Source organism: Chenopodium album, chromosome 17, assembly GCF_948465745.1.
Source record: "Chenopodium album chromosome 17, dcCheAlbu1.1, whole genome shotgun sequence".
NCBI classification, from domain to species: domain Eukaryota; kingdom Viridiplantae; phylum Streptophyta; class Magnoliopsida; order Caryophyllales; family Amaranthaceae; genus Chenopodium; species Chenopodium album.
This window is the reverse complement of record NC_137850.1, coordinates 4,599,594-4,627,152: the sequence shown is the minus strand read 5'-3', so window position 1 is coordinate 4,627,152 and position 27,559 is coordinate 4,599,594. Positions and strand designations below refer to the sequence as shown.

At 33.9% G+C, this 27,559-nt stretch overlaps 3 protein-coding genes across 3 annotated transcripts; 2 read left to right on the top strand and 1 right to left on the bottom strand.

The window, feature by feature from the left end:
* Positions 1-111: 111 nt before the first annotated feature.
* On the top strand, positions 112-9,993 carry LOC145587455 (mitochondrial import inner membrane translocase subunit TIM50-like). Its single transcript, XM_081644191.1, has 10 exons — positions 112-484; positions 2,528-2,616; positions 5,787-5,823; positions 6,649-6,710; positions 6,797-6,916; positions 7,187-7,285; positions 7,381-7,476; positions 8,819-8,975; positions 9,141-9,243; positions 9,715-9,993. Exons 1-10 carry the CDS (start codon positions 226-228, stop codon positions 9,761-9,763), a joined length of 1,071 nt encoding a protein of 356 aa, XP_081500317.1. The 5' UTR covers positions 112-225; the 3' UTR covers positions 9,764-9,993.
* Positions 9,994-12,177: 2,184 nt separating this feature from the next.
* Positions 12,178-18,295, top strand: LOC145589411 (alkaline ceramidase TOD1-like). The gene is made up of 5 exons (XM_081645958.1): positions 12,178-12,333; positions 12,835-13,377; positions 13,470-13,667; positions 13,787-14,347; positions 17,650-18,295. Exons 2-5 carry the CDS (start codon positions 13,143-13,145, stop codon positions 17,991-17,993), a joined length of 1,338 nt encoding a protein of 445 aa, XP_081502084.1. The 5' UTR covers positions 12,178-12,333; positions 12,835-13,142; the 3' UTR covers positions 17,994-18,295.
* An 858-nt stretch (positions 18,296-19,153) lies between these two features.
* Positions 19,154-26,039, bottom strand: LOC145587454 (glutamine-dependent NAD(+) synthetase-like). The gene is made up of 13 exons (XM_081644190.1): positions 25,605-26,039; positions 24,335-24,640; positions 23,911-24,134; positions 23,680-23,783; positions 23,343-23,477; positions 22,579-22,753; positions 22,209-22,344; positions 21,588-21,726; positions 21,209-21,385; positions 20,884-21,051; positions 20,569-20,664; positions 19,645-19,773; positions 19,154-19,554 (listed from the first exon to the last, which is right to left on the bottom strand). Exons 1-13 carry the CDS (start codon positions 25,796-25,798, stop codon positions 19,333-19,335), a joined length of 2,205 nt encoding a protein of 734 aa, XP_081500316.1. The 5' UTR covers positions 25,799-26,039; the 3' UTR covers positions 19,154-19,332.
* Between the last annotated feature and the right edge of the window lie 1,520 nt (positions 26,040-27,559).

Sequence of the window (27,559 nt, the reverse complement as noted above, 5' to 3'; positions counted from 1 at the left end):
TTTAATTTATGAAACTTTCCCCACCAAAAACGTTACAAAAACCCGTCAATTACCATCCTCTCCCTAATTTAGTCACACAGTCACACACCTCCAAAAACCCGTCAAAACCCAAAAGAGGGGAGACGGAGACTACGACATCCCAAACAAAACCCCCTGCAAAACCCTCCTCTCTTTGTCTCCTTCCTCGCAAAAAACCTCCTCTATTCTTCACCAAGCTCCATATCAATGGCGACGCTACTACGAAGCGTCAGACGATCTTCTCTGTTAACCCTAATCAACAACTCCAAACGATCTCCTTCTTCTCCGTCAATTTCTACGCCATTTGCTCGTTACTGTTCTTCTTCGTCAACCTTCTCTGCATCTTCTGATCCCATTCTCTCTCATAATTCTACGCCTCCTAAATCTCGATTTCTCTCTCTTCTTAAGTTCTCCGTTGCTGCCGCTGTCGTCGGAGCTTTTTCTACCGCCGGTTACGCTACTTATGGTCAACTCTCTTTCTCTCTCCTTATTCTCTGTTTGTTTATTTGTGATTGATTGTATTTTTTCTGTTTATTGTGTGATTGACTTGCTGAAATTGTAAATCGTCGTTTTTTATAATGTTTGTTCTTAATTGTTCAAAATTCAGGGAAAAAATCTATTCTTTTTTGTTGGAATTTGATATGAATAATGATTTTTTATACTTACAATTACGATTAATATCCCAGTATATATTGGTATCATATGACACATACCAAGTTATTTTATATATATATATATATATATATATATATATATATATATATATTTACATTTTAAAGAAATAGAGTTCAACATTTGTCAAAAAAAAAAAAAAAAAAAAAATGTTGAAGTTGGCAAGATGCCAAGTTTGAATTCCATAGCCAATTGAGTTGGGGGTTGGACTGATGGCCTCTATAATTGATGTTAATGTATGGCAGTAATGAAAGTGAATTTTTATGAATTTTTGTTTGGGAAGTCTTGTGCCAATAAATCACTCTCTCTGTTCAATGAAAGTGTAGTTTGACCAGGCACATGTGTTGAGACACAATTTTGACAAAATAATACCTTTCATTGTCTGTTAGTAAAAAAATTAAATAAAAATGACCTTATGAATACAAACATTGTGAGTCTATGATGAATTCAACAACATATTCAATACCTTTTAATATGTAAATAGTGTAAAAAGTCAAACTGAAAAAGACAAGAACTCAAGAAGTATCTTTTTCGTCATAGATTTTTTTACCGTCCAGTAACACTTTGGCACTTGAGGGGTGGCACTAGGTAGTATTGGAAACTTTGGAAGAAAAACACTAGTTTGGAGATGAGTTTGCGTTACCTTAGGGTGATACTTTTCTTGCAAAATCACACTTCAACTAATCCTCATCATTGCCATTAATTTCCATTTATCAAACAGGTTGTTAGTGTTATAGGGTAGACCAATGGCAGTTACTTAAGTAGAAGACAACTGTGAAATCAATTACAATCAACTACTATGTGAATATATCCAATCCATCTGGTTGGAGTTGGAGGAGCTTATTTAAGGGATATTTTTGCTAACGTTATAAATATATTGTTTGTTTGACCTTAATTCATGTTCGTGATGGAAAAGATGTATCAACTTATTATCAATTGAATGGGTAGGTGTGATTAGTATGTAATTATGCAAGCAAATGCTTTTGGAAGCAAACATGTTAATGCTATCCATCATATGCTTGAGGTTGCTTATCTTATTCTCTCTACATTCTATTTTAACATGGATTGGTAATTATAGTAGGTACTCTGTTTGTGCAGAGCTCTACGGGGATTTAGTGTGTTTTATATTTTGTATGATCACGCTACATGTCAATTTGCTGGCTAATCTGCAAATCATTATGCTTCGTGTTTTCTATTCAAACACTGGAGTGTGTATTTATATTTCGCACGTGACAATATTTGTCTCTTTGCTAGAAAATAATAGGTTGTGCTTGATGTTTTCATGTTGGGGTACAATTCGCACAAGTGAGTAGTTTTCTGTGTCCTTTAGATTTTGAGGTTGTATGCTTTTCTACACTCACCACCCAAGTTTACTACCAAAATTTGAATGTGGGAGTGTATGGCTTTCTCTATATTTAGATTTATGAATCTATGTGGAATACCTTAATTGATTGAGATTAGCTAAGCAAGCTGCAATGATATGTAATCAACTTAAATGGGAGATCAGTAGCACGCTTTTATAAATGGTGGTATTTGGAAGAGACATTTCATGCTGACTTGTTACTTTGTGATCTCCTTGGAATTAAACTATTATGACAAGAAGGCTAATCATGTGCATTTAGATACTTTAATTTCTTGCCTGTAATATGCGTAGACTGATTCCATACAAAGTAATGTTGTCATTCTCGTGTCTAGGTTGCACTTCTTATATTTAGCATCTGAAAACTCAAATGATCTATTAAATTATCATTTTTATATCATATAAACTACTAGTACCAATTATTTTTTTAGATTTGAACATCATTTGATTGAGTTAGCTTTATTTTCACTGGCGCAGCATATACTTCTGATGAAGTAGACGAGAAGACCAAGGCCTTTCGATCTTCAATTAATCATCCCATGATAGATTCTTCTATCACTATTGAAGTAAGTTCCCATTATTGTTTAATGGATTTTAGCGAAAATGTTTGATGCTTCTTGATTTTAGTGTATGAAAGATTGTCGAATTACTGAATATTGGATGTGCTGAAGTGGGTGTAAGGCCCTCTATTTTTTTCTTTTTTTTTTTTTATAAATAAACTTTGCCTGATATTTGTCAACGCAAAACATAATCTCCTATTCAAAAAGGATCAAGCAACATAGATGATTCATTAGACTAACTATTCAATATCCTATTTAAAAAGGAATATAGAATTGTATTTCAGTGGGTCTCTTAGAAGCTGAACTACAAAGAGTAAAACATTAGACTAATTTTAACATAGGAAGCAATCCATTCAAATATGCAATACCTCAGCGTTGTAGATTGTGAGCAGTTCATGTATTACGTGGAAAAAAAGAAAAAAGATAGGGCCTTTTTACTTTTTTTTTTTTTTATTTTTAGAATGACTTATATTTTGTGGACAATTTTGCAATGGCTACAATAATTTTGTAGCCATTTTAACTTTATAATCATGACCATTCATTTTTAATACTAAATCTACACCATTCACTAAGTTGACCAAAAAAATTAAGTTGACCATTAGATATTTTAAATATTGTACCTTAAGCTGATCCTCTTTGGCTCTTTCATTCCCTCTATTTTCATGAATCTCGATATCCTCTCATTTCTAATTCAAGGCTTTAAGCTCTTTACATGGCTAATTAGCGGAACGTCATTCTCATCTTTATTTTATTTGTCGGTGTAATCGGCATTCTTAATTAATTAGTGTAAAAAGTTCTTTAATTAACATGATATCTTAATTTGCAAATTTGCAATAGGCATTCTTCATCACTGAATATGTATTATCTCAAGCTTTTTGCAATGGTGAAAGTAAAATTCATATTCAGAGTTTCTTTATCCCAAAAATGACATAGATGTTGTACTATAGAAAAAATTTAAAATCTTGAATTTTTTTTTTTTTTTTTCATGTTCTATGATCTTGATTTACTTTAGCCCACACCTTGGTGAATTAGTAAAATAAAGCAACTTGATCACCATGAAAATGATATGAATATTTGACGATATAGACTTCTACCATTTTGCAGTTTTTGCCATTTCTATGAAGAAAGCAGTTACGGAGTTTTTTTTTTTAGGTTTCTTTTTTCAAGGTCAAAGTATAAGAAAATGGCTGAACAAAATTAATCCAAATAAATGAAGAATCTACATTTTTATTGTGGCTATTGAATAACCTTCCTATATTCTGTTTCAAAAAAATAAGAAAAAAGAATGATTTGTAGTGAAATTAATAGAAAAGTAACTTGCATCATTTGAAAGATCATCATAAAAAAAAAAAACTTGGATACTTACAATACCATGTACTGGGGATTTGTGCTTGTTAGAAATTGGATACACTGCCTTCACAATCAAAGCTAAAGAAGCACTTGAAGGTCCTTCAAAGTGAGCGCAATTGCAACGGCATGCTGCAATCTAGGAATGCAAATAAAAAAATAAAAAAAAGCTGTCAAGGAAAAATTATTTTAAAATGTTTATGAAAAAACATTGTGGATTTTAAAAATAAAGGATCATAATTGAGTTGATCATGTCTTACCAAAAGAATATCTATGTTGCCTTGCCTTTGACCGTTTTATTAAAACCACCCTTCCATGTCTGCAACCCGTGGTAGAGGTAGGCCAAGAGAGTCGTTCCAAGTATGGCGGTTCACCTTCTCCAATTTCTCAACAAATAGGATAGGCATACACTGAATGTTGCCCATTGGAGGTGGGGACAACCATGCAGGAAATGATTGCGAGGAGCAATGCAATCATAATGTGTTTAAGATCAATGGCCTTTTTAGTTGCAATTGCTTTCAACTCGGGACATACATGCATTATTCTTCTTCACAGGTGACAAATAGAACACCTGTTGAAAGGCAGTGGGATCATAGCCAAAGGAGGTGCTGAGTCAAGTACAATTCGTTCTTGAGTGTTGTGTTAAGGTGTGGCTGGATAGATTAAAGTAATCAACCCCCGAGGAGTGGACATATTTTGACAACAGAAAATCTATGAGAGGAAGTAAATTGCTAGAGCCCTCCACTTTAAGGAGGCAGAGTAGACAACTAGCACCATCATTGCTTTCATCCATAAAGCATCAAAACTCTTGATCAAGGGCGAGGGCTTGGCATAGAGAGGCAATGTTAACAACTCTCCCACTACCCTTAGTTGCCATATTGTAAGAATTGTCCCAGCAGCAATTTAGCATCAGAACTCAAAAACAGCGAACACAAGTTACCCCAAATCAACAAGTAATCAGGTAAGAGTAAACTGTAAACATCAATGACAATCATAAATTTAGTGCTGCACTCAAAACCAACGATTTCAATGGATGTATTGTTTGGCTACGCAGGGTAGATTATCAAAGTTTTGATTCAATGTGATGCCCTTTGTGTCCTATGCATTCAGGATATGGAGAGCATCCATCACCTATTCTATGAATGTAGTGTGTCTGCTGAAATTTGGAGACAGATTCTCTTATGGTTAAGCTATGACAGACTGTAAAGCTGGCAATTGGAGATTCATTTTATGAGAACACATTCAAAGATAATTTAGTGACAGTGGCAGATCTAGGAATTTTTCCTTACAGGTTTGAGTCTTCAAGCACATATAGTGAAATCAATTACCATAATCTGAAATACAAATAAACTTATAATTCGAGTGTGCACATTTGAGGTTCAATTTCTTGTATTGGAGGTTCCTTTTTTACTAGATATGTTTTAACATAATCTTACTAGATTTTTTCCCAACTGAACCTGCTAAACTGCCACCAGGTAATGCAATTAATAATATGCACATTGTCTCTTTACTTAAATTTACTATTTTGTTCATTTCTTGTCATGGCTTGGGCATGGGTTGTCAAATAGATACAGTTGACCAGCTGTTACAGATGGATATTGTGTCCATAATCTAGAACATAGGCTTAAAAATGTTAGCCTGTTGGACTCATGGTAAATTCTGCTTCATTGATAAGCTGTATTAATAGTATGCAAAGATCATGTTGTATTAAGTGTATTAAGTGTGGTGCTCTAAGTACTCCAAATTCCTAAAACTTCCTCCTTTGATTTCATGTTGTACCCGTTCCAATTTTTATGTTGTAACACTAACATTTCTTATTTGTATGTCAGACTCTCCCGCATCTGGTCTATTCTGCTGTTATGACAGGTAGATCTGCCTCCTTCCTCATCCCTGCTTCCCTTTTCTCCTTTGATGGTCTATTATTTCCTTCGGTTTGACACTGCTTCCCTCGCTTGATCTCCCAGGCATCTACGAGCCATCAATGAAAAGCTAAATTATGAAAATTTATTCTTCTGTAGTTGATTGTTTATTCAATGTTTTCAATTTCTCAATTAGCGGAAAGAAACACTCTTACAATAATATTAGACGGACATTATTCCCAGAAGTCAGTATAACTTTGTGAATTATCTAGAATATGATAACAATAGCTTTGAGGTAGGGTGTTTGTTCCCATTGGATTATTCTCGTTGGAACTCTTTACTCTATTCAGATGTGAGCTGATTTGTAGAGAAGTAGACGAGGAAGCATGATTCTATTTCATCTTTGAATTGAAATGAATTGCCTTAAAATTCTTAAATGAACTTGTCTTAACAAGTAGTCATTGCTAATTTTCTACGTGCTGCCGATGAAATAGTAAAACTTAATTCGACTTCTTGAATTGACATGCAAAAACTGGCGTGAGTTTAAAACTCTTGTCACCACTCACCATACCAATCTACGACCTGTTAAAGAAATGTTGAGGCCAAATTCTATTTTTTGCTGGCTACTTTTTCTCTCTTCTAATAGTAAGTTTTCTTGTGAATTTGTTTTATCTTCGAATCAATTTCCAGTAGTTGGTAATTGTTCTACTTTGTGCATACCAGAAATTGTGCTAGTTAGTAAAAATGTGTTATTCAATTTCAATCTTTCTATCATCTATTACAGTATTATCTGTCCCCTCATTATATTCTTCTTTCCTATTCATCTTTGTAGTTCCTTCTAAAGCTGTTGATCTTTACCTGGATCTAAGGCGCTTAACTGAAGGACATATACAGGTAATTCTATGATTTTTGCATTTCTATATTATGAATTTATGACCCTTGCTCCTTCGGTGACTAAATTAACCTATATTTTCTTCCAGGAGTTAGCTGAACCTAATTATGAAAAACTTCTCCCTGATTTGGTTAAAGAAGACGAGCAATTTAGAATTTTCACACTTGTTTTGGATCTTAGTGAGACATTAATTCTTCATGACTGGAAGGTGAGTGTTATGTTACTATTTAAGCATTGGTATCCCCTGATGTTCCAGCAATCCAGCATTCACTTTACTATGTTATTTGATTTGGATATTTCTTACTATTTCAGACGTCTTTTTCTTCTGGCGATCATTCATTATACTCCCTTACTATTCTTCTCCTGATATAGATGAATAAAATTTTGTGTATTGGCTTCTAAATTACAATCGACAACAGTGCAATATGGAATTGTTACCAGATCTTCTGATTATATGTTTTCTTGTTTCTATCTAAAGCGTGAGACAGGTTGGTCTACTTTTAAGAGACCAGGACTGGATGCTTTCTTGAAGCACATGTCTCAAATTTATGAGATAGTTGTCTATAGCGATAAAGTGGTATGTACTGAACTTCATAGTTCAAAACTTCAAATACTACCTGATACCATTTGACTCATATCACTTTGTTAAATTTGTTATTCTGACTTGTTCAGCTGGAGGATAACATATATGCGAAGCTCATGGAAAAAGGTGTGCATCACGTTCTGGGAAGGGCCGCCACTAAATATCAGGATGGAAAGCATTTCCGGGTTTGTATTTGCTAACTTGTACTGTTCTATTTTCCTTGTTCGACTGTTTCCAAAGTGACGAAAGACCTCAAATGAGGGTTCTTTTTTGCTCTTTGGGTATATTGATTTGGGGAGATCTATGGAGTTATGAGGCTTTCTGCTTGTTGCCTATTCTCCTATTTAGCAATCACATAGAGAATTTATCATAGCTAGTTAACAGTTTGGTTAATCATGATGCCAAATGACTTGAAATCCAGGTCTGTGATAAAAAGCATTTGCTTGCATTTATAGAGTGGGTTGATGGGTATATACGGTATTATAGATATTTGGCTTAATTTTTCTTTCTCTAATTGGTCATAATATGCAAAGGACGGTCAATTTTGTGTTACTTGATGTTTTGCATTAAACACCAGACCAAGAACTTTTTATAAAATGGTGAAACAGAACTGGTCACCCTAAGTATGAAAATTCTGCTACTGCATGATTGTAATGAAGATTGATAAATAGACTATTAGACTATGAGATTTTTGAGTGTATATGCCTTTGCTTGTTATGCATCTTAATTTGTCCATTGTCATTTAAGGCGTAAGATCGACTATTACTTGGCTTTAGATTATATTGGATTAATCAGAATGTCTCAGATTGTTCTTAATTTGTTATGAGACAGACAATTAATTTCAGACCAAGGGTCTTGCAGAAACAGCTTTCTGTTCACTAGGGTGTTGCTGCATACATTAACCCTCTTCCACCTAAGCCATTCTGGAAGGGAGACTCTTTAGACAAAGCAGAGCAATGTTGTTGCTATAGTTGTGTCTTCATATTCTTTTATCCACAGCGACTTTTCTGTGGTGTGATTTTATTTTTGGCTGTATTTTCAGGCCTTGCCCTTGAGACCTGGGCTCAAGCCAATAGTTTTTACCACTTTTATATCAAACTGAAAAGATATGTTCGCATTCTGATTTTTAGATAGGAGAGGATAGGAACTCTGCTTGAAAGCTTGGCTACACTACCCTCTCTACTCGTCCATAATAAAGACTGTATCTAAGTTGAGAAGACCATTCTCTTTTGTAAGGTGCCTGATAGTTTTTGTTAGTGTTGATTTATTGAGATTACAGATTAGATGGTTTGAAATTTTGAAATACAGAGTGCGTAATTTCTTAAGCGTGGCTATCCTCTACAGTAACTTGTATCTTTGGTAATTTCCCATTTTTACTGCAACTTTAATTCATGTTCCAAGCTCTGCCGTCAAATTTTTTTTGCTGTTGGCATTGGGATCTGTTGTACATGGTTTATCCTCCCATGTCATTAATTTGAGATAATGAATATGGCTTTTTGTCATCTGTCTTTTGTCACAACTATGCAGGATCTCTCCAAGCTAAATAGGGATCCTTCAAGGGTTATCTATGTGAGTGCACATGCACTAGAGACTTGCCTTCAGCCTGAAAATTGTGTTTCTATCAAACCTTGGAAAAAAGAAGCTGATGATACGACATTGATTGATCTTATTCCATTTCTTGAATGTGAGTACTTGTCAGGCTATATCAGCTTCTTGTCACATTTTCCAGTATAGAATTTGTAGCAATGCATTTTTCAGAGTGGTTGCAAATTACGATTAGCTGTTCACTCTCTCTCTCTCTCTCTGACACACTGATTTATTATATTTTTTTATCTTTGTAACTGAACAGACGGTGGTGTTCAAAAACCTGCTGATATAAGATCAGTTTTGGCGTCATACCAAGGGAAGGATGTTGCAAGAGAATTCATTAATCGTTCAAGAGAGTATCAAAGGTAATAGTAACTACACCTTGAACATTAGTAAACTACTGTACATGAGTATCAGCTTATAGGAATGCAGTTGATGTCTAAGGTGATTTTCTCACATCAAATAAGATGCACATTCCACTGCCTCTGCTCATACATAGGCGTGCTTTCTACCCATGCGTCATGTCAAATATGTCTGCCTGTCTGGAGGGTTCTCTCATTGATTAATAATTTTGATAAGAAATAACAAACAAACCTGTTAAACTAGAGGGTATTATACAAAAGGTAGAATAAAAACGTTTCCTTTTAACTCGTATTCCACCTGGCGACAACTGTTCCACCACTTGCATTGTTGTTTGAGTCCCTTTGCTGTGTTCATCAGATTACTGTAGTCCTCTATGGAGATTGATCAAGGTCATTATGTTGATGACTTTACGGCAGTGTTCCCTGACAACTTATGCTTTGTGCTCCTAACGAAATATATAAATGATGTTGCAGGCAGATTGGGAAGAAACAAAACGCCTTCCGTTGGAGCCACCACTCATAGAAGAAGCAACTGTGCTTCCCATAGAATTTTATTATTTACTAGGGGCTGATTAAGTGACACTTCTTTCAAATTTGCTGCTTGGCATCAAAATATGATACACATGTCCGACAGCTCGAGGAATTTCTGAGTAGTTTGTAAATCTTGTTCTTACTGAACCTGATAACAATTTTCAATCTATAGAGTATAAATCTTTTGTTCAGAATGATCTTAACATTGCAGCTAATTTACTTCCCGAAATAGTAAAGAAAAAAATTTTGCAGGCTTTGATTTCTCTTAAACACTAAATTTGCATACTGTCCAGGTTTGAAGTTTTGAACCTGTAAGATTCCATGATGTTGATTTAAGTTCTTAAAAAGCTCTTAACTAATTTAACTTTAAAATGAATGTTAAGGATTAGAAGTTCAATGGATACAAGTCTGCGATTTTTTCATACATTCGCTGTGATTGTCCCAAGTGCAATCAACATCATCTAATCATATTTGTTCAATTTCGTATTAAAAAGATTTGTGTTTTTACATATAATTGTTGTATTTACGATCTTTTGTGTGATTGGTTTAGTATGAGAGAAACTAACAAAATTTTGAAAAAAAAATATATTTTTCATATATTTGTATAATTGTAATGGTTGGCTGAGTAAGGTCATACATAACTCAAACTTACTCGTACTACACAGCCTTCCAATCAGACTTATGTCACCTCATATTGTGTGGATCCTAGAACACTGCATCCACAAGCTACAAACTCTTAAATAGACCTGGTTTATATTAATTTATTGTGAACCACTAATATTAGAGACACGGATCGTTTTATCAATATAAAAAAAAAGCCACTATGTTAAAATAAAAGGCTATTATGTTAAAATAAAAAGTCATTGTATTATTATAAAAGTCATAAATTTTTTTTTTTAACAAAATTTTTTAATATACTGGTCAATATGAATGAGTCACTATGTTCAACATAACGTGGTACTTTAGGTTCGTGAAATATTAAAGGTCACACAAATTTTAATAAAGATTACTATGTTAAAATAAAGGGTACTATGGTTAAAATTAGGGTCACTATATTGTGAACCAGGTTCACACAAGTTTCTTCCTTCACAAGTCTACTACACAACTTTTTTTGTAAAAGATATATAGTCAAAAGTTGCATTAATTTTTTGCACTTTTATTTCAATATTTATTATTAATCCTAACAACGATTATACACCCGAGAGCAAGGTGCATCAAAGGGTATATATTAAATGAGCAAAAAACCATCTTTGAATGTACCCACCTCTATGTGCACTCGGGTGTATATAAAAAGGTGCTGCAACAAACCAATCCAAACCAAACTGCAAAAAATTAAATATGGTTTGGTTAGTGGTTTAAATTAACTTTATAATTAATAATTAAATACCAAGAGACTTGGGAAGGAGAGTACAATTCAAAGAAATTGAATGATTGGATGCTAGAAATTACTTTGTTTACTTAAAAGAAATGGTAGTTGGAGTTAATTTAATAGTGAAAAAGTTAAGTCTTAGCTATTGTAACAATTTTTCCTTCTTAAAGTTGTCACCTTTTATGTAAATCACATTTATATATCACGTATAAGTGAACTTACATGTTTTAAAGGTAAACCTTTTTTTTTTTTTTTTTTTTTTTTGACGACCGAAGGTAATGTTTCATTTAGGAACATTATGCCTATTTCATGAGCCCAATTCACAATCAATCTCGTGTCAAATGCCAAATAAATCTAAACATCCACAACATAGCACAACCAACCCCAACCCCTCGACAGTTTGAACTCATGTTGGATTTGATTACATGTAATGACTCGTGTTAGAGTTTGGTTTAACTTTTACTAAGAATTACTCCCTGTGCTTTTTGTTACTGCCCCATTTGTCACTTATGTCAATGTGAATGTTCGAAAACTATGCATTAAGATAGTTGTGACAAAAACTCACATAACTACTTTAAACCTTAATTTTTTTTAGAGAATTTATAATCTTAATTACTCCAAACATATAAAGCACAAACATTAATCAAAATGACGTTTATGAATAATAAATGGGGATAAGTATATTTTACCTTACCCATCTTTTTCCTTTGACCTTAGTCACCTTACCGATGTGACCATTTGTCAAATTGTGATTTTGAGAACTACTTTTCATCCTAAATAAATTATCCCAAATTTCTATTAGGAAAATTCCCTCAAATTCTAGAACATAAATTGTGTTACTATTAGGTTTCAAAAAAATAAATAAATAAATAAATAAAAGTTGTGTTACTATGAAGTTTTTTTTTTTTTTTTTTTTTTTTTTTGACGGATACTATTAAGTTTTTATTGGTGTAAAGTTTCTCCACAAAAAAAAGTTTTTATTGGTGTACCATTTTTTAATTGTATTTTTCAATGCCAGAAACATAAACAAAAACAAAAAAAAATCAAAATCAAAATCAAAATCAAGTAAAAACAAAATATCCCTTTCTATAAGAATATTTTCTCTGACAATTCTGGGTTATTTGGGCCACTTTCTCCGACCTCTGCCACTCTCTTCACCTCCACTGTTCTTTTCTCCTCACACCAATCAACAGGTTTTTCCTCATTTTTCTGTTTAGATTTTGCTTTTTAAAAACCCAATTTTTTATTTCTGAATGATTTTTTTTTTCTTTCTTTTTTGAGAGATTCTATAATTATTATTGTTTTTGTGATAATAGTACACGATAAAATTTCATAAAAAAAAAACCAACGAAATTTTCAATCACTATTTGATTTTTTCCTATCTTCATAATAAGAAACTGTGTTAAATTTAACATTTTTTTGGTTAAGAATGATAATGCTTGAGAATGAGGAAAGGTTTATTTGTTTGCTTTGTATTATGGGTATTCGATTAAAATGGGTCAATTGTTTTTTTTCTTAAAGAAATCATAAAATTAGGAATTATTATAATTGTTATGGATAGTACTAGAATGAATGATTATTAATAACTTTTTTTTTTTTTTTTCCAAAAGTATTGATTACAATTGTAATTGTTCTAATATGTAGTTCTCATATTTGAAGTAATAGTAATGGAATTGTTAAACTATTGCGTGCAGGTTTCCTTACTACAACCTCGAGTTATCTTGATTGTAAAGGTTTCTCGTCCATGTTGTTGCTTCTAGTCAATGCCTTAACCCTTAACGAGGAGGAGGTTGATGTTATTGTAGCTTCTCGTCGATGCCTTAACCCTTAACGAGGAGGAGGTTGATGTTATTGTAGCTTCTCGTCGATGCCTTAACCCTGAATTTGCCTGTTTCGACGAGGAGGTTAATTGATGTTGTAGCTTCTCGTTGATGCCTTTTTGTCATTGTCATTAATTTGCCTATTTCGAAGAGGAAGAGGTTGATGTTGTAGCTTCACGTCGATGCCTCTACTATTACAATCAAAGAGGCTATGTTTCTCTTGCTTTTACCTCTTTGCCTCGCTCATCCTCGCCTTCTATGTCTCTATCTCCCCTAGCATGAAATGCCTCCTTTTTCGCGCTGTTCCCTATGATCCCATCCAATCTCCTCTCTTCTCTTACCCTTCGTCTTATGGCGAGCACAAGCATGTTCTTCCTACTCTTCGTTCGTCCTGTTCTTCCCCTGTTTTTTTCTCAGGTATAACTTTCCCACTATATATTTGGGGTGGACTAATCTTCCCTTCGTCGTCTTCTTGTTATAACTTAAATGTGTTTTTCCGTGTTTGTTAGATTATCCATCGATCTTCAAAGAGATACAACAAGGTTTTCAAGATCGAATTGATTCGCCTTTGAGGTATATGCAAGGGAAGGCTGTTACATTTGGTGGAAATTTTAGCTTAGAGAAGAGGATTAATTTTTTTGACGCATTTGAACAAAATATAGAATTCCCATGTGGATTCTTTAAGCCATTTCCTATCAATGATTATGGTTAGTACGCTTAATATTATGACTAACAAATAAACATTCAATAATATTGTTCAAGTTTAAGCTGACTTGATTTTGAAAACGAGTTTGTATGATACATAGTACTATAATTTTTGGTTCAGATCGAGCAGAAATGAGGAGGTGCAAAGGAGTGGTAGTAGTATCCGCGATTTTTGGTGATCATGATAAAATCCGGCAACCAAAAGGAATTGGTTCTAAGACATTAGAAATCACTTGTTTCATCATGTTTGTTGATGATGTTACATTGAGAGGGCTTCTTAACCACAACTTAATTTCGAAAGAATCGAATGAATATAAGGTTGGCGTATGGAGGCTAGTCAATGTCTCATCCGAGGGGTTATATCGAAATCCAGCCATGAATGGTGTGATACCAAAGTATCTTGTTCATAGACTTTTTCCTAATGCAAAGTACAGTATATGGGTGGATGCTAAATTGCAACTTGTGGTTGATCCTTTGCTTTTGATTCATTCCCTTGTTATCAAGGAAGATGTGGACATGGCCATTTCGAGGCACCCGTTTTTCACACACACCATGGAGGAGGCTATGGCGACGACACGGTGGAGAAAATGGTTAGATATTGAAGGAATAAAGATACAAATGGAAACTTATTGTGAAAATGGGTTACGTCCTTGGTCATCTAGTAAACTACCTTACTTATCCGGTAATCTTCTTTTCTATATCATTTTTTTCTGTTCATTATTGAGTTTTACACTACTTATATTTATTATCCCATGTGTTTCATCAGAATGTTTGTCCTAGTTGACTTTTAATAAATATTAAAGATAACATAAATAAACCGATAAATATACTTAAGTAAAACAATGCATCATGTATGCATATGATAAAATGGAGTCAGATAAAAATATCATAGCAAAACATGCATTACCAATTACAAAGCCTCAAATCTGAAAAATTGATTTATTTGCTTTACTATGACCTTAATTTTAAAGTGGTAGAAAGATGTTTATTAGTCTCTTGAAATTAACACTATTATTACTTGTAAAGTGTACTTGAACCTCTAATCTCGGCTTTTTTGTTTAAGAATTAAAGGAAGCGTACGTATGTAAAAATCAATGAGGATTTGCACTAATAATTAAAAAGAGTGTAATTGATCACTTATAGCTTAAAATTGAAGTATAAGACACACTTTTTCTTGTTTAAATATATATAAAAATGGATTAGCCGTATATATGAAATCTAACTATTACAAGTAAACTTGTTATGTAGGACATATCCACCTAACTTGCATGCGTATCCTTATGTTATGTTATTAGATATGTAGATAAAGCAAGGTTAGGAATTTAGGATTGATGATTGTAATAATCATAGTAAAGTCATTGTCCCACTTAATTAATACTATTAATTAGTACTGTTTTGGTGTTACCTGCTCCAATATCTACTTCGTAATCATATATTCTAGAAGAGCATTTGTGCAAGTCCCCTCCATTGCAACAATGATGTAGGTTTGGGGACGGTTTGGAGTTCTTTTGTACCCGATATGAGATGACTTGGCCTTTCAAAAAATGTAGCATATACTATAACACATACATTTCATTTTCTTCTTTTTTTTTTTTTTTTTTTTTTTTTTTAAAGACAATTTTGTTTTCACTTTAAACAAGCTTGAGCTGACAATATATAGATTATTCGAGGGGGGAAAAGTCATTAATTTATTTATAATTTCTTTATTTTATGAACATATTAAACAATAAACATCCAAAGAACCATGTTCTGGAAGCATTTCATACAATGTAACAATATCCATGTCTAATATATATACCTGGGTGCATCTAGTACTAAACATATACTATGTTACTTGGACTCGGTTACCCATGTTCAACACGGGTACGTGTCCAAGCGTCCGACTCGGCTATTTTGTGAAAAAATTCCATGATTTTGAACTAAAAGTGAAGTGTCCACGTGTTATATGAATGTCCGAGTGTCGAGGGTCCGACACCGGTACGTGAGGTGAAATGAAGTGTCCGAGTAACATAGAACATATACTTACATACACGAGTTTTAGAGTGGTCTCGATCACACTCATATTACAACATGACAGTCATTGAATCTACCTTCTAAATTTTAGAGTTTCCTTCAGGTGCATCCAAATAGATGTAAGAATATGTAGACTACTAATGTTCTAGTATGGAATATAATGAATATTTGGATGTGATTCATTATTTTGTGAAGTAATTAAATAGTGTATTATGTCCACATATCGACTTGCATTAGCTAATATGTGGATTGAGAAGTATGAATTAATATTGTCCATAATTTGTTAAAGGACAAGATGATGCATCGCTGGATCTAGTTGTTTAGCATTAAATTACCACATTTATGTGACACGAGATCCCCATCTATTATTAAATTCTTTTGTTAATGGATTTGAGGATATGATGTTACTCACATGACTGATGACTCTTAGCAAAATTGGATGTTTTAGTTTTTCATGTTTCTTCCATCTTTTCACCTGTAGCAGTGTTGACAAATGAGTTGGTAATAAAATCAGTATCTGCTTAGATAATTTTTTGTACGAATGAGTTACAAGGGTAATGGATTTTTAATTTGTGACCTGTTGTATGCGTACAAGACCCTCAGTCTTTACCACTAGGCCAAGATTGGTTGTGGGTGGGGTTGGTTAACGAATGATAATACCATATGCTTTAGAACATAGATGGTGTACAACATCAGAAAATCGACAAGAGGTAAAATTGAAGTGTCATTGTCTAGCTAATTTAACACTAGTTACCATGAAATATTGAAATGAATGAAAGTGAGATCTTTAACATGGCTTTTGTCAACATATATACAAGTATAATAATAGGTAGGATAAATAATAAATGATATGAGCAGCTGATCTGAGTTCAGAAAACTACAACTTGTTTCCAACATTTTCAAGTTTCAATTTTTTCGGGGGGCCGGACCTTTTATGTTCATGTCTTATGATTTGTCACTTTGATTTTACTGTTTGTAGCTTTTTGGTCTACAAAAAAAAGAATGTCTCTTTCAATCTTTAATTCAGTCCCACAGCCAGCTATATTTTGGAACCACACTTTCTGATTGGTAATGGAATATAATGGAAGATCAGGAAACTTCGCTTTTTATTTTTTCCTAAAATTATTTATATTTGAACTTATAGCTAGAAAAGGTGGCAAAAACAAATACTGTGCAACTTTTGGGTATTATTTGTGAGATATAAAAAAAATTTAAAAGTTGCACATAATATGTAACGGAGGTAGTAAGACTTTAGCCTAGTGGTTAAGACCAGAGGCTTGTGTACGAGACAAGACTTTGGTAGTAGATAGATGATTTCTTTAATTTGATGAAATCTCCTTGACATACCTACCAAAGGTGTGTAACAATCTCAAAAAAAAGATGAATCCTCTTTGTTAAACTACCGGCTTAAATTAATACTTCGTAAGAATTATCTTGCTATTTACATTTGTATAAGTGTTTTTGAAGGTTATGTGCATATTGTAATGAACCAGTAGTAGTTGTATCCAAAGTTGACAAATAATGTAGCAGTGTTGACAAATGAGTAGTATTATATACTTACAAAGTTACAAGTATATAATAAATACTTGCAAGTATATAATCTTGATATTTAAACGATAGATGACTTATCATGTGTTGCATGCTAGATTGTTCAATATGTGGTCGAAAAATTATGTTTTGAGAAAGGGATAAGACTTGATTCTTAGCATGGATATGTTTTCGATTTTTCGACCTCTTGCTTAAAACACCCACATGTATACTTTTTATTGCGAAGTACTATCTTATGAGTTGTGTGTATAAACTAGTACATCCCAAATTAATAGTCATATTTGATTTTGATTTTCAAAACATGCTTAATTGTTCCAACAAAATTGTCAAAAACTATACTGACTTGTGATGTAAATAACAAAACATTTGATGAGGCAACAAGTTTTAGCAGAAGTGTATGAAAATGAGTTGTGTTGATTGCAGACGTGCCAGATACAGCCTTGATACTGCGAAAGCACGGAGTAAGTAGCAATGTCTTCTCATGCCTGATGTTCAATGAGTTAGATGCCTTCAATCACAGAGATCAGCTGGCCTTTGCATATGTGAGGGACAAGATGAAGCCTAGAATCAAAATGAACATGTTCGAGGTGGAAGTACTCGAACAGATTGTATTGGAATACCGGCACAACCTTAAGCGTGGCAGCTCTTCTACCACTCCTGCAGACAAAATCAAAGTCACAAGGGCTCAACCAGATGTTTCGAGGGCCAACGGCCTTGGCAAGTGTCAAGGGTATTTTTTGGAGATGTGGGGGGAATCACATTATTGATCCTTCTTGTTTTGGAGCAGTATAGTAGGTTATTCTTTTATTGATGTTTATAGTCATATTTAGATAGGTTTTAGACACATTTGATCGAGTAAGGAGGAAAAAAAAGGTGTAGAAAATGACATTTTTCAGTACTTTGCATGGCATTTACATCAGATTTGGTGCTATTTTGTGCGCCATTTATTCTTATGTTAAATGCATTCTAAGTCCCTGCTGTTTTGTATTTCATACTTCTTTAATTCATGGTGTATATAATTTATGAAGTTAAAAGATATACAGATGATCTACTCACAAAGTTGAACAAACTTCTGGAAACCTATTAACTGATTTATTTGTGCAAGTTTGCTCAGAATACATTGTTCTTTGTTAAGAAAATATGGAATTGTTGTGTATATGTTCGGATTGATAAGTTCAACAAATTAAGTTTCATCATTTGGAGAATACATTGCTGGATTGTTGTTAATGACTAGAAATATGTCTAATTGCTTAAGCCCGTTGTAGGCAAACATACCAATGGAACTCCCAAAAAACTGGTTCCAATTTTGCAATTCCATACAGCAGATAGAATTAATAATACTGAGATGGAACGGAAATTGTTGATTTGCATATAGAAAATGAACAATCTAAAAGAAATCCTGTGATTAAAATCAATATGGAGGATTGTTTGCTACGCTTTCGGGGTTAATCAACCATTTGCAGTCATGGAGTAGGAATACTATGAATGTAGCGGTGAATGTACAACATGAATGAAAACCCACACATTGTGCTGTATGCAACGACATAGGACATGAGGCTGCAGTGAGAGAGGGAATGAGAGAAGGATAAGGTATGGGTGCCTAAACCTGTGTAGAAGCAACAACAGGTATCAAAGCCCTGTCGCGATACTGGCATTCCAACTATCCAGAATGCCACCACAGAAGCTGATTTTGACACCAAAGAATAGGAAGAGGAAGGCGCTGACCCCAACTGCGTCTATTACGACTTCTAATAGATTTTAGGCTGCCCCTGATGCCTATTGAAAAATAAGAGAATCAGATCCGGAGAGTAAGGGAAAGAGAAGTACTGCATTTTAAATACCCTATTTAATGAAGGCTGTAATAGTCACTGGCATATTTTGTAATACCCTGTATTTTCGGTAATTATTTGCACTGATGACTGTATAATGAAGGCTGTAAAAGTCACTGGCATATTTTGTAATACCCTGTATTTTTGGTAATTATTTCACTAGTATTCAAATTTTCAGTAACTGAATAATTATGTACAAGGTGAGGTGAAAATTGTGAATCATCACTAAACTAAGCTAAAAATGCAGTAGGAACTTGCGTTGCTAATGCAATTTTAACTAAAACCCCACATTAGGGTTTCCAGATCCAACGGCTGCAACTCCCATGCCACCAACCTGATCTGATACAAGTTCTGGTTTACCTTTGTCAACAGATTTTGCTAGAACTTTGTCACCATTGATCTTCTTAACAAGCTCATCAATTTTGCGGAATTGAAATGGCCATCTCGAGTTGTACAAGAATTGACGCAGATCAAACCTATTGTCCTCTGGTGAATAGCTCTTCAAGACAGCAACAATACATATAAGGATTTACAACAATCAACAACATAACCTATGCCAGGAAAACAGTGTTCGGCAGAAAAAAAATACCTCTGCATGGTAGGAAGGCGTAAGGACAGTCATCTTGTGTCGATTGATGGAGTAGTACTTGAAGAAATACTTCACCTTCTCAGCAATTTCTGATGGTGTCAATACTGAACCCCATCTAAAGCAAAGATCCTGCAAGAAGTTGAAAATATTGATAAATAGCGGAAGCCAACCCCAAATGTTAAGATCACTTTTTAAAATTAATGCAGGTTTTATACCTGACTGAAAATTATGCATATTTTCTTTTTATCCAATTTATATTCTAGTACTGTAGATTATTTTCTGGAAGCCCCAAAGTATGCTGGGGCATTAACTGGTGAGAGGTGACAACTAAAATATTCCAGATTTCGATACGTGAAATTCATGTCCTTGAATGAGCTCGAACTGTTGCTCACTTCTTAAAGGACACATTTACTTAAATTATCACCAACTGCTATTCTGATCAAGGAAGGCGAAAAATCAAAATCCTAGTTCATCACTCTACAGGCTACACTAAATTTTTTAATCAATCTATTGTTCACTTCTTCTCGCCATCTAATTACCCATCAATTAAATCCATTTTGAGTTGTCACTGGCACCTGTTAATAAGCTGTTACAGTACTTGCTAACAAAACATAGCATGGCCGCCTACAATTGTACACCCAAATAAACACGCTTTTACCCAACTAGGGTTTCTAGAAGCTCAGCTTAAAAGGACAATATCATACTTGTCCTGTGCAATGACTTGTGCTTTAAACAATTAAACATTGTAAATGATTGTGAATTCTGTAATATCTAGTCATTAAAGCAAAATAAAGTTAACTTCCGCTATGCAAATTACAAAACCATTCAATGCTTATGACAATATCAACCTAATTGCTTGTAGATAGTTGAAGGAAAACTGGAAAACAAAATGTGTTCATCAATATGAAGCAAAGTTATACATACCGTGAACATAGATACTGGACCACGACGATAAATTTTACGCAATCGGCCATAAACTGAAAGGTCTTCATATGTCATTCCCATATCCACTTCATCCAGCTGTGAGCAAAACATAATATAAAGAAACTAATAATTAACTATCTACTTGGCATAGCAAACTAAAAATTAATGGGTGTTCAACAAATCAGCAATTTAACTACTATTATTTTAAGACATAAGGAAAACACGAAAAAAGGAGCAACAAGAATTATTAATGAGATACAACTCAGTAGCAACATTTGACACAAGAATATTAGTGATACATCTACCAAAGAGTACCTGTGTGTAATCTGAGCGTATTGGCTCCAGTTCAGCCGTTGGTGGAGCAGCTTCAACATCTGCCAAAGAAGAGTAGCCAAGATGGACAGCAGCCCACCGCAAGAATGCTCGAAGATCAGTCTTACTAATACTTCCAATAGGATTTATGTCGGCCGAGCTACAATCATACTAACAAACAAAGCCAAAAGTATTAGTAGCACAATCAACGGATGACCAATAGCTACAAATTTGAACTACCAATCTGATCAGTTCTGTCATGATGGAAGAGAATCAAGATACTTCAACTATACACTAAAGAAATGAGGTCAGACCAGAAAAAGATTACCTTTGTCAAGTAACCACGCAATGCCTCATCGACATTGGAGCTACCAAGGACAAGATAAAACCCAGATTTGCTATGAACCCAAGGCATAAGCGATGCCAACATGAAAGCCAAAACCATTCTGATACGAGCTTGAATGTTCTGTAACCCTAAGTTCTCAGCATTTGATCCTCCATCAACCTGCATAAAAACCAAGACATATATAATTTCAAAGATCTATAGTAGCATTTCATTATTGTAGATTTGTAAAATTAGCTATTTTCAAAAGCAAAATACAGTATTGCACTGAATCATTAACAATATTAACACAAATAGTGAAATCCAAATAAAGTACACACTTCAAAATCCACCCTCCTATTCTCATAGTCTTTTCAGTGATCACCTTATAGCGAGGGCGTTTTCCTGTTAGTGTCTTAAACAAAGTCAGTAGTGCTGAAATTACACTATCGATGCAGACATCAAGATGCCATGACCCAATCTCATCTGCAAGTTCTTTGGCACGTGATTTTGTTGTTTCAGAGCTGCAAAAAGGATTATATTGACAATCATTATTAAATTACATAATCTAAACAGCAACAACCTCACCGAAAAAATGTGGGCAGGGTATTACAAAAATCCTTACCCCTAATCTTTGACATATTGCGCCTATTCTCATAACTACTATTTTGAATCATAAAATAATAGCCATCTATGTAAGATCAAAATCATCATGCTCAATCATTTTTGAAGCTCTTATCATTGCATACTTTAGATATGCAATATTCATGCCAATGTAAATTTGAATATATTGACACAAGATAACATCTTAGATATATAAATTAACAAAAATACATTTGAAGTTTTGCTCCTGTGTGAAACAGCACTTCAGCAATGGAAATTCGTCGTCTTATCATAGTTGTGATTGATGTGATAGTTGAGTAGTGAGCATACATCTTGGCACTAGTATGATAAACAAAACAAAAGTACATTGCTTGGAATTACATAGAGTAGCATATAGTTGTACCTATTTTCCGTTCCCATGAACACGGTGTAAAATATGCGTTTTGCAAACTCTTTGCTATCAGTTGGAAATTTGCCATCAGGATACTGGCCAATCCTTATTGCATCAGATTTAACTTGTTCATCACCATTATGAATTTCTGGATACCAAACAGCATAATTTTATTTTAAGGAGTCATAGCAAAAAGAGTAATAATTGAAAAAACATGTCATTGAGAACTACTAGTATAATATCACCCGAAAAATGAAATAAAAAAAGAGCCTTGAACATTAAGATAATGACCATATTCCTATGTAATAAGAAAGCTGCAAAAATAGGCCCAAACTAAAGAGTTAACTTCAACATATGATAGAAAGGCTCATCATGAACTCACCTTTAACAACTAGCTGACACATGCAGCCAACAATTGCAGCAACAGAGGAGCTATCAGCACCTCCAGAAAGTGGAAGCAAGAAACCAGAAGCTCCACTTCTTCTTAAATAGTCCCATAGCCAGCAAGCAGGTCCCAAAGCTATTTCTTCCTCAGGTTTGTGTTCACGAAACTTGGTCTACAAGACACCATTGTATTTCCTTAAGACAAATGTACTTGTATATGTAAAAAATGTTTTTGAAGGGCAAAAAGTGCACTTTTGTTTAGCAATGTGGAAACAGTTTGCTAAATTGGCATTAAACTTCACACACAAATGTACATTACAATGCATTTCAATTACCACCAACTAAACAGGACATAACAATATCGCATAGTTGAATAGAAAGAGCTTACGAGTACACAGATGAGATAAATGAATTTTTATGCAATACAACTATACAATAGTTCGATATCCAAAATCAAGACTGGACCAATGGGGGGGGGGGGGGGGGGGGAGCTTAATTATTGACAATATACCATTAAAAATCTGTAGGTTGTACCCAATAAATAGCAGCAAAAAAGTTCTACCTACAGTTTCTTTATAATAATTGTACTTTGCTTAATTAATTGGATTTATAAAAATAAAAAATTGTCTCGCAAAAGACCCTAGGCAACCTCTACAGAAACTCAAAGATGAAGAATCCTTCTCCTCCAATAAAATGCAAAGCATACTTGGAGAAAGTGATTACTTTTGACCAACGTTTTACTTGAATAGGTGATGGGCTAACCTTAAGTGGACATGAAATAGGTTCGTACAAGTGAAATGATTGGCAAAGCTTGTACGGAGCTACAACAAATGGGACATCTACTTTTTTGCTCGCCTGCTGCTGAAGACTACTTGAGGAAAGTCGTAGGCTAGTAATCTGTGATGAATACATACTATGATCAGATAAAGAGTAATCAAGCACAATATGTAACATAGCTAGAAGAAAATAGAAATATAATACCATCACTGTAAACATATGACCATAAGCATTCAGGTCATATAACTTCCATGACACAAAAGGCAAATCAGCCTGATAACAAGAAGGCTGAAAATTTTCAAGACCAAACATTGAAACTTACTGCATCAAGATCCACGTGAGCAATGACAACTTCCACATCCTTCAATGAAAATTGTGAGCCTTGTGCAACCACATCTCCGTTCACAACAACACAGGAACATCCATCTGCCAAATCAATCCAGGGGGTAAGAAATAGATAGGTAAGCTATATGAACACTATTAAATCACAATAACAAGATCTGCCATTCATCGGAATGACTGATGCCAATATAAAGTAAAAACAAAGTGATACCGTAATATAAGCGTCCACCATCACAACCCTGCTGATTACTATACATGTAAAGCCCTCCACGAGCTTGTGTAGCACCTATAAAAGCATCCATACGAACTTTAAGCTTTCTTAGTTGATGGTGACTTCCACTAGCATTCATAAAAACTTCAACACCATTTAATGCAAGCTGGGCATGTGGTGGATCAGGACAAAATAGCTCCTCACAAATTTCAGCAGCAACAGTTCTGACAAGAAAATAAATGCTTGAGCAATAGTCATATCCAATTAGGGAGGGGGAGGGGGGGAATAATATGCAAGAACCACAAATAGTTTGTAAAAGGCAAAGCTCAAGATTAGGAAAGAAAACATCAAGGAGTGCTCAATAACATTTTGTACAACAAAATGCTGTGAAACAAAATGCAATACATAAAAGTATGTAACATACGTGTCCAAGAACTTAATGAAACCATAACCAAAGGGCACTGTTGTTTGCGATATGGCATCCGCAATATCTTGAGGTAGCTGAAAGTCCACCATCTGATCTGTATGCTTCCAGGAAGTGAACCAACGCAGCTCTCTGTAATTACCATCATTGGCAAGCCACATCTTTGGTCGTATCATGATGATCTTTCTATTCATACAAAGAACTTGGCAATTGTAACGTGCCGATCCATTAATAACAGGCATTCCGAAGCTACATAGTATGCCATCTGTCCAGTCCTCGAGCAAGATTTCTTTCAGACATTCCCATCTGCATGTTCGTCATCAAGTGTTACAATTACTAAAAAACCAAACATCATACATATAGACGGGTGCATCAAATCTATACAATATCTATATCATGCTAGCTAATTTTATTTATACACAAGTAAATGTTACACTCTACATCCGTCTTAAAGTAGTTGCTGCATTTTCTTTTTAAATTTGAAAATTCATAAGCTTTGACCGTAGTTTTCATCTATCATTATTTTTATTTTTTGGTAGGTAAGGAGAAAGTTCAACTCGACCAGAGTCTCGTATAGGTTAACCTTGCCAGGTTATCCAGCACGGCCTCTTGGGAGTGAGAGGGAGCTTAGGAAATCCCCACCCCAAAGTGCCCCTAGTAAAGATTGGTCCCACGACCTCAAGGTTGGTTTTTCTTATATTAAACAAAGTATACTCATATAAGATCTTGTTAGATTTGTTCATAGCATGTACTATCAAAAATCAATTTTTTAATAATTAGTAGTTTCAAACATGGTTAAAAATATTTAACGGTCACAAGTGTGTCTTGGCAAATGTGAAAACAATTAGGGAAGTAATTTGAGATTGAAAATGAATGTCCGAAAATACACCCTGCAAATGCATAAACACATACAGTATCAATGATATCATGTACAACCTCCAATTTTTTTAGTTGCAACTTTGGAATATTTTATATCTCACAAATAATACCCTAAATTTGCAACTAAAAAAATCGGAGGTAGTAGTATGAAACAACAAACAATAAATTAACAATTTGCTCACATTATAGCACAGCATTTCCCATTAATCAGATAATGTACCCTATTTTACCAAACTGTCCAAATGATCCAATTAAACAAGAACTGAGCAACAAAAAAATAATAATAATAATAATAACCCAATTATCAATCAAAACTAGATCAAAGTAAAATAACAGTAAAATTCAATATGAATAAAATGAATAATTAATTGAAATTGAAGAAGAATGTTACGCATGAGAGACAGTATCAAGCTCTAAGAAATGATCTTCGCAGCCATAACCAGTGATTTCGAGCTCAGGACCTAATCGGATAGTAGCGCCAGCATCTTTAGCCCTAGAAATTGATTCTTTAATATTCTTCAAATTGCAATCGAAATCCATCGCCCATTGATTCAAATTGCACGTTGCAACTTTGATCAACCTCATTGTTTTTTTCTAATTTCAGCAGAAAGTTGATGTTCAGGTTGAAATTCAACAATTTAAATTGGTGGTTTTGGTCGAGGTGAGGACTGAGGAGTGGCGTCAGGAGCGGGGGATTGTAGTGTTGGTGGTGGCAGGGAATGCAGGTGGTAATCTCTTTATCATAAAAGGAATAAAGCAAAAACAACAAGATAAAAATGGTCAAAAAAAAAAGTAGAAAGATAAAAAAAAATAAAAAAAAAAAAAAAAAAATATGAAGAGAATACTTGCATCCACTCCAATAGTTTAATTGTAGCAATATATGGAGTAAATAAAATGTCTAGTTACATGCTTATCATTGATAAATAAAAAAATGAACAGGTTGCAAGCTATTTTAGTCCAAACAAGCTACACACTTGATTAGAAAAGAGATAAGCAAACTCCACCCATATTATGACATGTGTACAACGATTATTTTTTTTTTTTTATGACATATTTCACTTTTTGCAAATTACAAAATGTTGTACTTTACCATTAAAATACTTTGTAGCCAAAATGTGTTGTATCTTAAAAATTGATGTGGCAAAACAAGACCCACTTTACAATTAAATATACAAACACTATATTGATGTCTTTTATAATGTTTTCACTGAATTCACAAATATTGTTCATGTGTTTTAAAACAAACAAACATCTCACAATATTAGTTTGGTTTGTCATTCCAAATTTCTGATCTAATTAACCATTACCAATTTTAATGTTATACGTGTAATTACCTATATAAGTATAGCTTAGATTGTATTCCCTTTATTTTTTTTTTAAATGCATCACTTTCTTTTTATGGGCATTTTTTTTAAATACATCACTTCCTTATTTGATAACTTTATATTATATTTTATCATTTCTCTCTCTTACTTAAAATCCTACTTAATTATTTTATCATTTCTCTCTCTTACTTAAAATCCTACTTAATTATTTTATCATTTCTCTATCTTCTATGGTCCCCACTTATATAATAAAAATATTTAATATCCCTCACATTCTTTCTCTTTCATGGTCCCCATCTAACTTTTAGTATTATAAATTATTCACCCACTCACAATATTATATTACTCTCCTAAAACTCCGCACATCACCAAGTAATGCAAATAAAAAAAAAAACGGAAGGAGTATTGTTTTAATTTTTTTTCTATTCAAATATACAATAATACTTATAACTAGGGGTGTTCAACTGCTCATAAATCGGTCCGAACCACCTCGGACCGACCCCGGACCGGACCGGACCGAATTAATCGGTCAATTCGGTCCGGTCTTCGGGTCTAGAAATTTATTTTTCCGGTCTTCGGTCCGGTCCAAAACCCTATAAAAACCGGTTTTGGACCGAACTAAATTTTTTTATTAAAAATATGCATGAAACCTTAAATAATGATTAAGATTATCCTTAATAAGCTTAAAATACTTTAAATTTATGGGCTTTTTTGTACTAAATATACAAAAAAAAAAAAAAAAAAAAAAAAAAAAAGTTGAAGTGTAGATTTTCCTTTACTTTTTTCAAGTTTTTCATAAAATTATTAAAAAATTAGAATTCTTATTAAAAAAATTCTTAAATCAGTCTAAAATGGTCCGGTCTGGGTTTTGGGCTGATTCTTTCGGTTCGGTCCGGTCCATCGATCCAATCTTTGGTTCTTAAAATTTTAATTATCGGTCTTCGATCCGGTCCGGGTCGGTCTGGTCCGGTCTTGGACCGATGAACAACCCTACTTATAACTATTTCATACTCCACGAGCT